The sequence below is a fragment of the Tachypleus tridentatus genome, chromosome 1 (genome assembly GCF_004210375.1).
Source record: "Tachypleus tridentatus isolate NWPU-2018 chromosome 1, ASM421037v1, whole genome shotgun sequence".
Classification (NCBI taxonomy): Eukaryota; Metazoa; Arthropoda; class Merostomata; order Xiphosura; family Limulidae; genus Tachypleus; species Tachypleus tridentatus.
In genome coordinates, this window is record NC_134825.1 from 167,586,546 (window position 1) to 167,602,802 (window position 16,257).

Genomic DNA, 16,257 nt, shown 5'->3' on the forward strand with positions numbered 1-16,257 from the left:
AACGATAATGATGTTACCACGAAATCAATTACTGCAGCAAGAAGGAAATGTTTGTTTGTTTCGGAATTTCGCACAAAGATACGCGAGGACGATCTGGGCTAGCCGTTTCTAATTTAGCAGTGTAAGACTAGAGGGAAGGCAGCTAGTCATCACCACCCACCGCCAACTCTTGGGCTACTTTTTTACCAACGAATAGTGGGGTTGACTATCACATTATACACCCCCACGGCTGGGAGGGCAAATATGTTTTGCGTGACGCCGTCGCGAAACCGCGACCCTCGGATTACGAAGCGCACGCCTTAACGCGCTAGGCCATGCCGGGCCCCAAAATCTATAGATTAAGCAGGATGTGAAAGTTTTTTTAGTTTTGATCTTCAGTCTTCGTAGATGTGATTCTTCCTGATTGGAACCGTGAATTATTCATTTTTCAACTGCAGTCACTAACTGTTTAAAAAAAGTGAGTTACGTTCACAAAAGTGCGGATAAGTGCAAGTTGTACACTCTTGCTTTAAGGTAGACTTCTCTAAAATCATGGTGCGCGTATTTTCCAATTTTTGACACCTTTCTAAGCGGTTGCAGATCACACTTCGATTGTAGATATTGTTTTTTGTAAACTCATTAAACATTATATGCTTCATGTTCGCCTCAGACACATCCATCTTCGTAAGGGTTTATTTGATTAATGATCTGAAAAAGTGGAGTTTGGTTAGTTTCTTTTATTTGTCTGAACATTTTTATATACGTGCTAGTACATAGTTTAGTCACTGAAGCCTTCTAGAAAGACAGAAATAATGATGCACTTTCTGTATTAAGTTTTCGGACATTACTTGTGGGATGACTTGATATAATTGGCATGACGTTTCGAAGAATATGTATTACGTACTTTAAAAAAAGTAGATTTACTTTATGACAAATTAATGTAAAACAATGAATGGAATACTGACGCTTACAAGTCAGCACCTTTCGTAATCGCAATTCATTTCCAAATCCAAATCCAGTTCTTGATAAAAGATGGACATATTTTGTCAAAAAGGCAGATTAAGCCGTTCTAAAATCCGGATCCAGTTCTTTGTAGAAAAGAATATATTTCGTTGAAAACCCAAATATATCGATCCCAGAATCCTTAAATGTTTGTTGTAAATTATACATTTCTTGGTAAAAAAAAACAAAAAAACAAGAAAAACGAGATACTTTTGGGCAAATAAATCCATTTCACACATTATTCCAATTAGTTGCTATCATATTTTGATATGTGTCACAAAGAAAGAGGTAAGACAAAAATCTATACAAAGATCAAATATTTTATGATTTTTAGTTTACGGTACAAATAGACAATACTTCACTCATACAATACACAGTAATGCAATACTACAAGGAAGTGATCGTATGTGTTTTGAAGCTTTAAACAGAATGTGTAACACGAGGAAGAGGTAACTGAAACAATAAAAAATACATCCATTGAAACACATTTTACCCCACCTATTTGTAAGTTAAACTGGGTGAAACACATTAACTAAATAAAAACCACAAGTTATCATACACTTATTTTATTCTATGTAAATGCACTAGAACCATGATTACATCAAGAAAATAACATCGCTTAAAATAACAACCTGAAGATGGGTGTTTTAGATGAAGTGAAAGTGAACAAAAAATGTTACTAACATTGATCATGGAACATACATGTTTAGGTAAAGTAGCGTAAATAAATAAATATTTTTGTTTGTTTTAGAATTTCGCACAAAGTTACTCGAGGGCTATCTGGGCTAGCCGTCCCTAATTATCAGTGTAAGACTAGAGAGAAGGCTGCTAGTCATCACCACCCACCGCCAACTCTTGGGCTACTCTTTTACCAACGAATAGTGGGATTGACCGTCACATTATAATGCCACCACGGCTGAAAGGGTGAGCATGTTTGGCGCGAGCGGGATGCGAACCCGCGACTCTCAGATTACGAGTCGCACGCCTTAACACGCTTGGCCATGCCGAGCCAATAAATAAATCTGTATTAAATCATTGTAATTCTATATGAAATCTACTGTCTTAAGCCTAACACTGTTTTCAATATGTCAAAAATCTCTTAAGTTCCTAACGCCGGAAAATAATGATCAGGACCTATTGACCAACGGGCAGTGATGATTACGGACGAGTCCACACCAAAGTATTTTCCGATTCGTTAACAAGAATAACTCAGCTCGCAAGTTCATAAGAAAGTTGTCATTACCGTAAGAGAATTAGACAAATAGGATTCTCGTTTTCCACTTAACCGAAATTTCTGCTAAAGAAAAAAAGTTACAAATTACCTTGAGCGCCATCTGTGTTAAAACTATATAAAAGAATTTAATATTTAAAATTGGACTTTTTACTAAGGGGGTTGAAAACGTATAGTATATCCCGTTCCCGTAATACAACACAAATATTAGAGAATTGTGATTTGCACATTAGTAGTTAATATGATGTTACATAATAATAAGGCTAATAATACATGGAATCATTCTCTATCTGACACGTGTGTAAAATTTGGTGTTAAAACGTTTTTTTTTGTTGTAGACCAGAGCCATTGAGCTGCGTTCACTGTAGGAAATGGAGACCTGAATTTTAGGGTTGCAAGTCCGAAGCTTCACTGCTCTCCTACAGGATATTTGAAAACACATATAAGTTTAGTAATATGAGGTTGTCTTGGTTTGTCAGTATCCAGTATTTACTTAGAAATTTGTTATTGAATGTGTTTTTTCCTTATTTATCTCTTGATGTGTTGTATGATGTCGTCACATTATTTCACTCTGTCAGAAGACTGCTTTCTCTGCACACCCATTTTAGTAAAGTGGCATTTAAACAGTTCTTGATGACAAGAGATTAAAATTTCTGAAAATATATAGCTTTGAGGTAATTGGGAGTTATCAAATGATTTATTTTCACAAAAATAACGCATGTTTTCTTAGTGCAAAACTACACTCTGTTCACTGAGAGAAATCGAACACTATATTTTTAGATTGTAACTACATAGAGTTACCGCTAACTCAACGGAGGACAACACATTAATTAAATGTGACAACACTACTTTAATATTATTATTGTATTTCCATACACTTACTGCTAACACAACACATGCTAATTAAATCTGATAAAACTACTTTAACATCAGTATACTTTTGCTTACTTGCACATCTGAAATTCATGTTAAAATCTCAATATAAGTAGATCACTGACAATAAACCACATTTACATTAAATATGCCAAATTTGTAGATGGATTCATATAACAATCCACCACAAACACATACATACAGAAGTTTAATATTTTATGACCTTTTAATCCGTTCTAACCATTTTAAACATTACCAACAGGAGAAAAGTAAAAGTATTCAATTGACAGAAATTTTGTGGGAAATGAATAAAATGTCAGATTAAAAAAAATCATAGCATTTCAAGCAAAATGAGATTTTTATGTTTTTATAGACAGAGAAAGTTACCCCAGCATATGTAATCACACCAGAAGCACACTTAGTGAAAAGTGCCAACTTAGAAATATAATTAATCAATATCTTTCGCATTGATTTTTATATAAGAATTTGGCCACAGCATATGACATATATTACACATTAAAGACAGACTTCAAATGTTGAATTAAAAAAAACAGAAAACAATATCTTGACACGTTCAGAATATCTTATTGATATCTTAAAGAAATGGGCGATAAGAACTAAATATTCAGATCGTTCTTGTAAAGTTTTAAGTTTAAAATAGAACACACCTGTTTCATTTGTTTGTCTGCTATAAACACAAAACTACACAATGGGCTACGTGTGCTTTATCAATGCGGAGTATCGAATCCCAACTGATAGCTTTATAAACCTTCAAACTCACAGCTGCTCCTCCTTTAAGTAAAAATGTTTAAGATTACTGGGAGTCTTGCGTTGATGCACTTGATTAACCAATTTGTACTAATGAGATTGTATTTAAGATGTATTTGTTCATTTGGAGGTGTATATTTACATCTTTATTTATAGTTTTGCGTTTAAGGCGTTTTTTCTAATTCCCTTTCAAACTCAGTAAAAGCTAGTGTTGTTTTGGATTAAGTTTGCTAACCAGAAACCGGATACTTCTTTTTTTTCATTAAAAATTGAATTGATAATTTCAACATAATTGAAACATTATACGATACTGGGAAAACTTCAGGCTAAAAAAAACCTACAGTTTGGAGGCGTAGCCATCTCAGATTTACAATTACTGACAATGGAAGAAAACCAGTCAGCAGCAGTCGCCGTCATCGCTGTAACTTTAATTTGAATTTCGGAATGGGTCGTCATTTTTACAATGCACACACAACTGAACGTACTGAGCATATTCGATGGCATATTTTGAGCTCGTACCCTGGACTTCTCGACATAAAGCCCAGCAGGCTATCCACTAGGCCAATTCAAACCGAAATGGTTCAATAGGCTCTCGTACAACTGGATACGTGTGTATACGTGTGTTACCTTTACTACAAAATAAAGTTTACATTTGTCTTACCGCAGTTAATTGACGGTAGGGATGAAACTCATTGTAAACACATGTAATTTGGCTGTTACGTAAAACGTATTTGAAACTGTACTTGAATAACAATTTGAATAGTTGTCAGCTTTAACTGAAAATATGACATTTTAGCTCAGAGATGTACCTACAAACATACAGAACAACATGTTATTATTTACTACCAATGTACAATGCCACTAGCTTCCAGAGTGTTAGCTGGTAGATTTTGTTTGTTTTGAATTTCGCGCAAAGATACTCGAGGACAATCTGCACTAGCCCTCCCTAATTCAGCAGTGTAAGACTAGAGGGAAGACAGCTAGTCATCAACATCCACCAACAGCTCTTGAGCTACACTTCTCCAAACGAGTAGTGGGAATGACCGTGGTATTATAACACCTCCACGGCTCATAAAGCGATCATGTTTGATATGACAGGGATTCGAACCCGTGATCCTAAAATTACGAGTCGAGTGCCTTATCCACCTAGCCATTTTCAACATCCGTTTTTAAAGTATATGAAAATATCTATTTAGTTTCATGCTTCATAGGTACGTGACACAGAAACAGTCTTGAACAAGTATTTAACAGGGCCGATATAGCATACATGGCACACAGACAGCCTTAAACAAATGTTTTTACAGGGATGCTGTGACACCTAAGCTGTCTTGAACAACTATTTCACAGGGCTGCTTCAACACACGTGACACACAGACATTTATGTATTGTTATTTTACATTTTTTTTCAGTTTATTATCATCGTCGGTGTAATGCGATTTAATTTCGTCAATCATGTTAGGAACGGGTATGTGTGTTGTCTTAAAGCAATGCTAGATCGGGGTATCTCCTCAGACCACCGAGAGGTATTGAAGTTACGAACGACATTTAGATCGTTTAGTTTTTTTTTTATTTACATAAGAGTCCATCTTTGAAGCTGGTGAATTCAGCAGATTAAGGGAAGGAGGTTTCAGGAAATTCTCAGGTTCCCCTCGCGGTGTAATTAAAACTTTACATTTCTGCAAATATATAAATTTATGAATGACAAAAACAACCAATCTTGGTATACAGATATAAAATGGTGTAAAAATGATACATATTTTTTTACTGCTCAGAAGTATTTCTAAAAGTGAAAGAAAAGGGCTCGTCCGTGAGTTGAACCCGGGGCTTCTCGCACCCTAAGCGAGAAACATACCACTAGACCAGGGGTTCTTAACCAGGGGTGCCCGCACCCCTAGGGGGTGCGAAGATGATTCCCAAGGGGTGCGAGGATGCCCATGAATAATTAAAGCAAATCTATATTTTTACATAAGAGTATGCTTTATATTTCTCCTAAGAAGAAACATTTTTGCTTCAGCAGTGTTCCGAGATAAAGTTAAACCTAAACCTGATTTCCTAATGAAGTGGTAAAGTTGCATCAGATTCTAATACAGGGTAAACAAACGGGTATGTCATTTGGATAGACGAGGAAGGGACGCGTACAGGACACGTGCGCAACACGGAGAGAGAGGGAGGTTATCATCACGTCTCAGTCCACACCACCCATCCGTGTCATCAACACGTGAGTTATGGTCTCCCTGTTTCAATGTTATTTTTTTTTCTGATGCATAACAGTAGGGTGGAAGATTGGTTATGTATTATTTCAGATTTTGCTTTCTACACATTTATTTAAATGAGCGATGGGTTGTTTACATAACATACATCATCACTCTAGCAGTGTATTCGTTACAATATTTTCATAGAATGTATTGGCATGCCTACAAATCTACTGATTAAACCAGGTATTTCAGTCTCTCCATCACATATTTTAGAGATAATTCATAAAAAAAAAAACACCTACACATGAATGTGTTTCTTTTCCAGATTTGTCTGCAGTATGTCGAAGAAACGAAAGTGGAATGACGAATATGTCAAGTTTGGTTTCACCTGTACTACAGAGAAGGATGGGACACAACGTCCACAGTGTATCCTGTGCAGCACACTCTTCTCCAATGCGAACTTGAAGCCATCAAAGCTTGATGAACATTTCAAGAACAAACATGGTGGCAGGGATGCAGGAAATGACATTGTGACATTAAGGGTCAAAAAGAGCTAGGTTTGATCAGGTTGGCACATTGCCGACTTATGGATTTTCGCCAACAGAGAAACCTTTACTGCGTGCTTCTTATGAAGTTGCATACCAGATTGCTAAATCAAAGAAACCCCATACAATTGGTGAGGAACTGATCAAGCCATGTGCCCTTGAAATGGCAAAGATTGTTCTCGGCAAGGAAGCTGAGAAGAAACTCCAACAAGTGTCTTTGTCAAATGATGTAATCCGTAACCGAATCATCGACATGAGTGTTGACATCCTGGAACAAGTTGTAGCTGACATCAAGGCTAGTCCAGTTAAAATTAGCCTACAAGTGGATGAATCAACAGATGTATCCAACTGTTGTCAGCTATTGGCAGTAGTTCGTTACGTGAAGGAGAAAAAAGTGGAAGAAAGTTTCCTTTTCTGTCAGTCCTTAAAGACAACTGCACTAGCTATAGATGTGCTTAACAAAATACAAGAATTTTTCTCAAGAAACGAACTTCACCTTGACAAAATTGGTTCAATATGTACAGATGGTGCACCAGCAATGCTGGGCAATCGTTCTGGGTTTGCTGCATTAATGAGGAAAGAAGTTCCTAATCTGAAAATCACTCACTGCTTTCTTCATCGTCACTCTCTTGCAGCAAAGACATTGCCCCCAGATCTCAAGAAAACTCTGGATATTTGTGTCAAGGTTGTAAACTTTATTCGCAGCCGAGCTTTGAATCATCGATGGTTTCAGTCACTTTGTGAGGAAATGGGTCAGGAACACACTGTTCTTTTGTACCACACTGAAGTGAGGTGGTTGTCACGTGGTCGTGTGCTGTTTCGTGTGTTTGAACTGAGAGGAGAAATTCATCAGTTTCTCCGTGAAAAAGTACAAGAACTGGCTATATATTTCAAAGAACCTAGTTTTGTTCAGATGCTTGCCTATTTGGCTGATGTGTTTTTAGCTCTCAATGAACTCAATCTCTCTCTGCAAGGAAGGGGACTCAACATTGTGACTGCAAGCGCGAAATTGGCTGCATTCAAAGAAAAACTTGTCTTGTGGATAAAGCGTGTGAAGATGGGGGAATTTGGCAAATTTCCCCTGCCTGGAAGAGACAGTCACAGAAAATTCTACCCTGCATCCAGACTTTGTTGCAAAAGTTGTTGAACATATGCAGATGCTGCGTACTTCATTTGAGGGTTACTTCTCGTGTGGAGAGCTGCAAACCTATGACAACTGGATCCTGAATCCTTTCATGCAGAATTTGGAAGATGTCAGCGGCATCAAGGAAGATCTCATCGACCTTAGACACAATCGTGAAATCCAAATGGAGTTCACCAATAGTCAGCTGGAACACTTCTGGGCTTCACAGCTGGAAGCATACCCTGCATTAGCGAAGAAAGCTCTTGAAGTGCTGGTACCATTTGCAACTACTTACTTGTGTGAACAAGGATTTTCTTGTCTACTTCACATCCAAACAAAATGCAGAAATCGGCTGAATTCTGAACATGACATGCGAGTGGCACTCAGTACAAAGACGCCAAGATTTGATGCCATCATAGAGAAAAAACAGCAGCAACGAAGTCACTAAGTTTACTGTGCATTACAGGCTAAATAAAAACATCATTAACAAAATTGAAATTAATTTTTCATTATGTACCCTGAAATTTTGTCTTGAAAAAAGGTATGCTGTATGTATGAAAATTTAAAAAAATGTTTTGATTACATCAACTTTGTATTTTTAGTTTTTTTATATTTAAGTTTCCAGGGGGTGCGAGAAATGGTTACTGATTTGAAAGGGGTGCAAACACTGAAAAAGGTTAAGCACCACTGCACTAGACCAACGAACCGGTTTTTAATATACCTTTGTAAACTACATGAAAATATCCATTTAGTTTGATGCTTCATAAATAAAATAAAGTTGTTTTATTAGGGTATTAACAAGCTTTCACCTTAACAACTCTAAAGGTATTACCAAATGGATCACTACCCACAGCCTACACTTGGGCTATTCTCTCATCAACGTATAGTTGGATTGATAGTCATATTATAACGCCTCCGTGGCTGAAAAGGCGAGCATGTTTGGTGCAACCGAGGTTCGAACCTGCGACATTCGGATTTAGAGTCCAATGCCCATGCCGAGTCATCTCTTATCAAAATTCTCACGAAATTCATTTACACTTTAAAATTATAAAGATATTTCTCAAGTGACAGATCAAGAGAACGATAATGACGTCACCACGAAATCAATTACTTATATTTTAGTATTTTACAGGGCCGCTATAGCATACGTGGCATACAGACAGCCTTGAACAAATGTATTATAGGGTTTCTGTGACACGTGGGCGGTTTTGAACTACTATTTTACAGGGCCGCTTTAACACATGTGGCACACAGACGTTTATGTATTATTATTTTACATTTTTTCAGTTTATTATAATCGTCTTTGTTATGCGAGTTTAATTTCATTAAACATCTTAGGAACGGGTGTGTGTTTTATCTTATAGCAAAGCTATATCGGACTATCTGCTGAGTGTACCATGCTGGGCATGTACTTTAATGGGATTAAATTCATTTTATGGTTTAATTTCATTTTTCTTTGTACCTAACACGAGAGTTACAGTGAGTTATTAACACTGAAAATGTAATATTTTTCATTTCCTCTACTCTTGTCAGTTCTTTACACACACCACACACACACACACACTCGTTATAAACACTTGCCCCTTATTTTGGTTTATTACATTGTGTATTTCTCCAATTTGTTCTGTAACTGAAGATTGGGCTTTTACATTTCTATTTGTTGTGGGGTAACTTGAAACAGGCTGTACATGCAAGAAACCCCTCAAACATCTGACAGCTGAAAGAATTTTGCATTGACGAGTTCGGCAAACTTTCTTCAGGCCAATGTCAGAGACTGGTAGATGGCTACAAGAAGCATCTCACTGCAGTTATTTCAGCCAAAGTGTGTAACACTAGTTATTAGGGGGTAGGGTGTCCTAGCTGTTTTACATGACTGCATATGTAAAAACAATTTTTTTTTGGTTTCAACAAATATTGAAATTTGAAGCACCCTCGCCCTTCCTAATATAGGGAAATGTTACCTTTCTCTGAAACATTTAAAAATAGATTCAGCGTTTGTAGTTCAGTAATAAATTTCTTAATCCTGTTATATATCACGGAAATAGTTAAACAATACTGATCTCGTTCAGACATTTATTTTGCTCTAATAATACTTATTTACAAGCTAGATATTACTTTATTTATTAAGGAATCTGCCCCTACATGGCCAGGTTGTTCAGTCTCACGACTTGTAATCTCAGTGTCGCGGATTCGAATCTCCGTCGCACCAAACATGCTCGCCCTTTCAAACTTGGGGGCGTTATATGTAACTGTGAATCCCACTATTCGTCGGTAAAAGAGTAGCCCAAAAGCTGGCTGTGGGTGGCGATGACTAGCTGCCTAAACTCTATAAAATTTATTGTTTATCCGTTTGTATATTAAGGTATATTTGTGTTAAAAAAATTGTGGGTGTCAATCTTGAATTTGTTTCTCAGTTAAATGTGTTCATGTAACGTATACTGCCGATGAACCAAGAGAAATATGTTCTCTTGTGATTAATAAAATAAAAACAAACTAGTTTGTGTTAGTAAGTAATAGAAGCTCAATAAGTTAAGCACTCGATGACGAATCGAGTGCTTTTACTACTGGCCATGGTTGGCCATCATATATCTACCAGAGCATATAAACTAACCTGTTTATCTTTATTAGCAATAAGGTTGCAATACAGTTTTTGCAAAATGTATATTTATAGATTTGTTTAATAAATTTAAACTCATATTCACCGCGATTTTTCTCACCCATCTCAGCTTTTATGATGGTAAAGCCACATCTGGTTATCTACTGTGTCCACCATGGGAATCAAAACTCTTAATCTGGTGTTGAAAATCTGAAAACTTACGGCTGTCCTGCTAGATGACGTTTATCTTGCAATATAAGCGTTTTTTAGTTGACATAAATGTACTATGTTGTATTACATCCATGTATATTACAATTCATTAACAAACATTCAAAGCAAATTTCAACACATACCTAACAGAAAGTTGACATGTAATTAGGTTCCAGAAAAAAAAATTATATTGAAAATAATACATAGAATTAAAGAGGTTTGTCCTTCTTCCGCTGCATGCGTTTACCCGGGAAAAAGATTTTTCATTTTAATTTTTACAATTGAAACTGGGCTGTTTTCTTGTAGTCAATGTTATAACTATTAGTTTAATAGCCCAAATGGCAGCGAGTAGAGAAAGGGTCTTTTCGTGCAGCTCAAAGGATCAAAATGCCTTTGTCGAAAAGCAAGGATGAATTTTTCACATTTCTCCCAGATCCAGCTTTGCAAGTAAATAAAACTGTTAAGATTTTATTATTTAAGAAAATATTTCTATAAATCTTATTTCACAAGTAAAAAATCAGTCCAGTTCGGTTTTCGAGATTTGAAAGTATTCGGAGTAACACAGCTGAAGAATATGAACAAATTACACACGATTTAAAAAGCACTCTGTGAACAAAATATTTACGACTAGTTAAAAGAAACTCTGTAATTGGTGACAGTGTGCTGAAGTTTTTCACATCCCAAACCTATTATATAATCATGGCTTCCAGTACATTATAATACCAAATTTTTCAGAAGAGGAGAGAGTGTTGGCGTAACAGTTATCATCTATCCAAACGTTTAGACATTGCCAAGAAAACTTCCAATAGATGGCATTGGTTAAAACACAAATTAGCTCTCTGTGCCTGGCATCTCTAATTATGCTATGTAAGACTAGAAAGAAGGATACCAGTGACCAACACCCACCACCAATTCTTGGGTTTCTCTTTTACCAACAAATATTGCGATTGATCGTCCCTTTATGACGTAACTGCGGCTGAAAGGGCGAGCACGTATCGTGTGACAGAGATACTAACACCTTAACCTACGTGGCCATGCCGGGCCCGGTATTTACTGGGTTTTATTATTCAGTTCCTGGTTCTTACGTAAATAAATTCCAAATGTTGCGTCCAATCTTCGTATATAGATCTCCAATGGTGTAAGAATAACAGACCTTTTTAAGTGCTCAGAAGTGTTGCTAAAAATGAAAGAAAATGGCTCGTCTGGGATTGTAACCCATGACTTCTCGCACCCAATGCCAGAATCATTCCCCTAAACTAACAAACAACTTGTTGATGTTGTTTTTATATATTATATGGAAACACCTATTTCATTATAAGTTGAATATATTTCATGTTAATAAAATAATGCTGTTCCACTACGGTATGAACTAGTTGTCACCTTAAGCTATTTTTAACACACCCAAAGTATTATGAAATTGATAATTACCCATCGCTTATAGTGGGATTGATTGTCACATAATTACGCCCCCCTGACTGAAGGGCGAATATGGTACCATCAGATTCCGAGTCGAGTGACTTAACAACGTGGTCATACCCGGCCGCCAAATGAGAAATTGTATTCTCTTTTAATTTACTCATTTCCTGATAACCTCAAGACAGAACACAGAAATACGACAGATATTTTAAGGAATTGTTTTTTATTGTAAAATGAATTCATCAATATAAAATATTTTTGATTGACTTAGAATATAGTGTTAATAAGAACGAAATGCATTATTCGTTGTATAAGAAAGTAACTTATAAGAAGAATATAATGATATGTCAACCTCACTATATCTGCAATACCCGTCTCATGCGTATTTGAGCATAGGTTGTAAATAAACGAATCTCCTAAATATTTCCTGTACTTCGTTTTTACAATAAATATCTTCCACTTTCTTTGAAGTTCAGTTGTTCATTTGTATTACTTAATGATAATTTTGAAAGTCGTTTTTATGAATTAATGAAAACTAGATGAATATCGTATCATTACAATGTATTCAATAAATTATAAAGTGTGTGTGTGTGTGTGTTCTATTCTTATAGAAAGCCACTTCGGCTACCTTCTGCGTCTACCAAGGCAAGTCGAAATCCTAATTTATACAGTTCTAAATGTTTATTGTTAATCTGTGTTCACATTCTCCCTATTAAATGCTAAAAAAGTTTTTATTTTTATTTTCCCTTTTCTTATTTTCATCTTTCGAATCTCTACTCAAATATGTAGTTGAGTCTAACAACGCAAAATGCATATTTTTTTCTTTTATGTTCATTGGCCTTACGATTTTGGACAGTAGTGTGTGATATCAAATTATTATACAGAGCGCTTGTAACTTTATATTTGTTCATATTAAATATTCAATACTTCTTACTCCTTACTCTAATCACTTTCGTAAGGCGACGAGGAATATTGTAAGTAAGGTTATTGATGTAATTCACCATGCTTTTCATTCTAACTTGTCATTAGGAGGCACTGAAACTCAGCTGCAGTAAATCTTTTATGGCTGTTGTTAACAATTCTGTATTTCAGTTCTGCCTAACAATTCTCAATGAGATTACAATCTGGAGACTTTGACGGACATAGAAATCTTCTAACGTCCATCTGATCGAAACCATCCTGTAAAATGCAAGCAATGTGAGCATTGTCACTGTCCTCCTTGAACAAAAAATTATTCTCAAAACTTCCCATAGCTTATAACAAAACTATCATATCGTGTGGTTCCTTTAGGAGGCGCAATTGATGATTCCCTGTGGTGTATGAAGAGCAGATTTTCCACGTGATGAATAGCTGTCCAAAGATGTATTGCACCACGACCTGCAATGTTTTTCTGTGAAAGACAGCCTTCCTTTATCTTATATAAGAAGTTTTAGAATAATTATCTGTCATTACGTTTAAGGTATAGCTTTTGAGAATCTTTACGGATTAAGGAGAACTTATTATATTAATACATCCAATAACCATAGAACATTATTTATTTTCTGTTTTTTATTTAATCACTCTGTATTAATTCTTATAACACTTGGATAGAGAGAAACGAAAATATCTTATAATTTGTCAACGACGCTACATTTGTCTTAACCAAATCTGACGAGAGGTTTCGTCAATCGTAGGTGGCATGTACAGCCCTATAAGAAGTTCTAAATACTCATTTTTTATTTTCGTATTAAAATCTCTCCACGTTTAGTGAATTTTAACATTCTATCTTACGACAATTTCGAGAAGGCAAACTTGTGATAACCATGATAATTGAAATTCATAGTATGCTCCCCTGTTCTCCTTGAATTTATCAATATGAACGTCAAGGATAGGGACTTTCAGGGACATTCTGCCACCCTTTTCGACTTAGTTGTACACTAGAAATTGAACAAGTTACGCATAATTTTCAGCTTTATGATTGCCCAAGAATTCTCGAACCACTTTCTGCCAAAGAACAAGAAAAAATTTTGTTACAGTGCAATCTGCGATACTTGTTACAATAGATTAAAATTTAACATCATAAGATGTAATGTTTCACAGTTTTCTGTTTTATATAATATTTTGGCAATAACACATCTTTCAGTTGCAAACTTTGTTCCAAAGATCTTAGTGCCAAGAATAATTGGCGTGTGCCATTACACTCACATACCCAAAACTTCGGAATCTTTATTAAGCACAAAATTGATTTGGTAGAGTTAGATCGTTACTCGAACGCGCAACGAGAATCTTACCACTAGACTAACGAGTTGATGGTTATATTATATATATTATCACCATATCCTAGTGATATCATTATTAATATGAGCTTTTACAAAAACATTATATCACAAGTGAAAATTCAATTGAGTGTTGTAATTTCGATTTTAAAGTACTTATAATGAATCGTATTTTAAAAAGGAGACTTCTTTGGACTCAGTTTGATTATTAGTTCAGAATGATAAAAGATAACCAATTCTGTGTTGAACCATAGCGTAATAAAATTACATTAATTATAAGATGTTTTATGTTCAAGATTCATTTTTTGCAAAAGTAGAACTATTAAGTTTGTTCCAAACAGGGTATTACTACCCTAATTTGTGCGGAAACCATCATAATTATCACTCTTCATACGAAGAGAGTAACATTGGACTCGTCCGGGAATCGAACCCGGGATCTCTCACACCCGAAGTGAGAATCCTACCACTAGACCAACGAGCCAATATAATGACCTTTGCTACCTCTGCTATTATAGGCGATGCGCAACAAACAAAAGAACTTTTACAGGACAGTTGTTTTTATCTTTTCGCCTTTGTACACTTTTGCGCCTTCTGCATTGAAATTACTTCGTTTTAAAGAAACATACGCTCCCTAGTGGCACAGCGGCAAGTCTGCACGCTTATGATGCTAAAACTCACGTTTCGATACGCGCAGTGGACAGTGTACAGATAGATCATTGTACGACTTTATATTTAACAGAAACTAAACAAACAATAATGTAACACAAATAAAATATTAGGTATATTTACCCAAATTAAAAGCAAATTATTATCTTGACGAAGCGCGAATAACAATCTCGACTTAAACAGCTTCAATGAGCCCAGCGTCTTCAGAAACAGAACCTGTTAGTTTTACCGACTCTTGTGTCCCTCACTGATGTCAATAAGAGAGGTTTAGGAAGGGTTTCTGAAATGTTAGTTTCAACTAATTGCATAATTTTTAAGAGGTAAGTTTCTTTGCGTTATTTAATTTTAAAAAATACAGTTATAATTTGATGCCTATCACACACGTTTCATTATGGCTTGCACGATCAGCTTTTAATTATCTGCAGTAACTGGTGTTTAGAAACAAATTTCAACGATTCATCTATCCTTTTCTAAGGCCTAAAATAACATGAAATGTAAGTTCATGGACAATATTCTTAATGTTACTTGCAAATATAACTTCTAAGTGACAAAAAGTATAAGATACCAAAGTTACTCGATCGTTCCACTGAAGGTGCTCCTATATTCTGACTGCTGACTGTTTATAAACTCTTGATGTTTTTGAAAAGACAGTATAAGAAACCAGTGAGATAACTAAGTTTCAAAGAGTTATTGGATAAAAATATTAGGTTGCTCACCCATCCAACACCATTAACGTTTTCCCTTCATATTAATTTCACAATTTGAGATATAAATGTTAAAAGTCCCACAGAAAGATGTCCCAGCTATCACTAAGCCCCTATTTTAATGGAAGTCGAGAAGATTTCTGTATAAAACAGAGCAATTATGAGAGTTACAGTGATATAAGGTTCTTCTTTAGTTGAGTAGACTGGGAAGGGTGATCACACTGTAGGGAATAAAGTGTACATGATTTGTGTTTGTTGTTTGATTTTTGTAATTGTGTTTCCCTGTTCTTGTAAGCCTAACTTAAAATGTTAATATTCGTTGAAACCCATTTGTATTTCACATGTAAATAAAATACAAACGTACCATAGATATGATGTTCACGATCTTTTTATAGCGGAGAATATAGTAAAGGTTAGAGTCTTGTGTCACTGTTCATTAATATTGATAGTTCGTACAGTTGATTTAATTGTTGTGACATATTGTGTGTGACAAGTAAAGTGACCTTGGGTTGTGAGTAAACGTGGATAAGGAAACATATTATGGATTGCATAGAGAGAGTTTGTATCCATTAAAGGATTTTTCTATTTTTTACACAAATTATATATATTCGTCCTATAACTAAGAATTGGATTCGAGAGTGTATCAAGTCACCCCTTAAGTAATGTCCTATTTTAGGTTCAGAAAAAGGGAAAG

General features: G+C 35.5%; 1 protein-coding gene and 1 non-coding gene across 2 annotated transcripts; one reads left to right on the forward strand and one right to left on the reverse strand.

Annotated features, from left to right (window-relative positions):
- The first annotated feature begins 6,756 nt into the window (after positions 1–6,756).
- LOC143233439 (protein FAM200C-like) lies at positions 6,757–7,740 on the forward strand. The gene is made up of 2 exons (XM_076469686.1): positions 6,757–6,933; positions 7,015–7,740. The coding sequence occupies exons 1-2, from the start codon at positions 6,757–6,759 to the stop codon at positions 7,738–7,740; spliced, it is 903 nt and encodes a 300-aa protein (XP_076325801.1).
- A 6,862-nt stretch (positions 7,741–14,602) lies between these two features.
- On the reverse strand, positions 14,603–14,674 carry TRNAP-CGG (transfer RNA proline (anticodon CGG)). Its single transcript has one exon. It is a non-coding gene; the product is annotated as a tRNA-Pro (tRNA).
- Positions 14,675–16,257: the final 1,583 nt, after the last annotated feature.

Bases quoted from the DNA above. Each gene is read 5' to 3' on its own strand.
- LOC143233439 (XM_076469686.1), top strand. From the start codon at position 6,757: ATGGCAAAGATTGTTCTCGGCAAGGAAGCTGAGAAGAAACTCCAACAA. The intron at 6,934-7,014 runs GTATCCAACTGT...CTTTTCTGTCAG, and splicing joins AAGTGGATGAATCAACAGAT to TCCTTAAAGACAACTGCACT.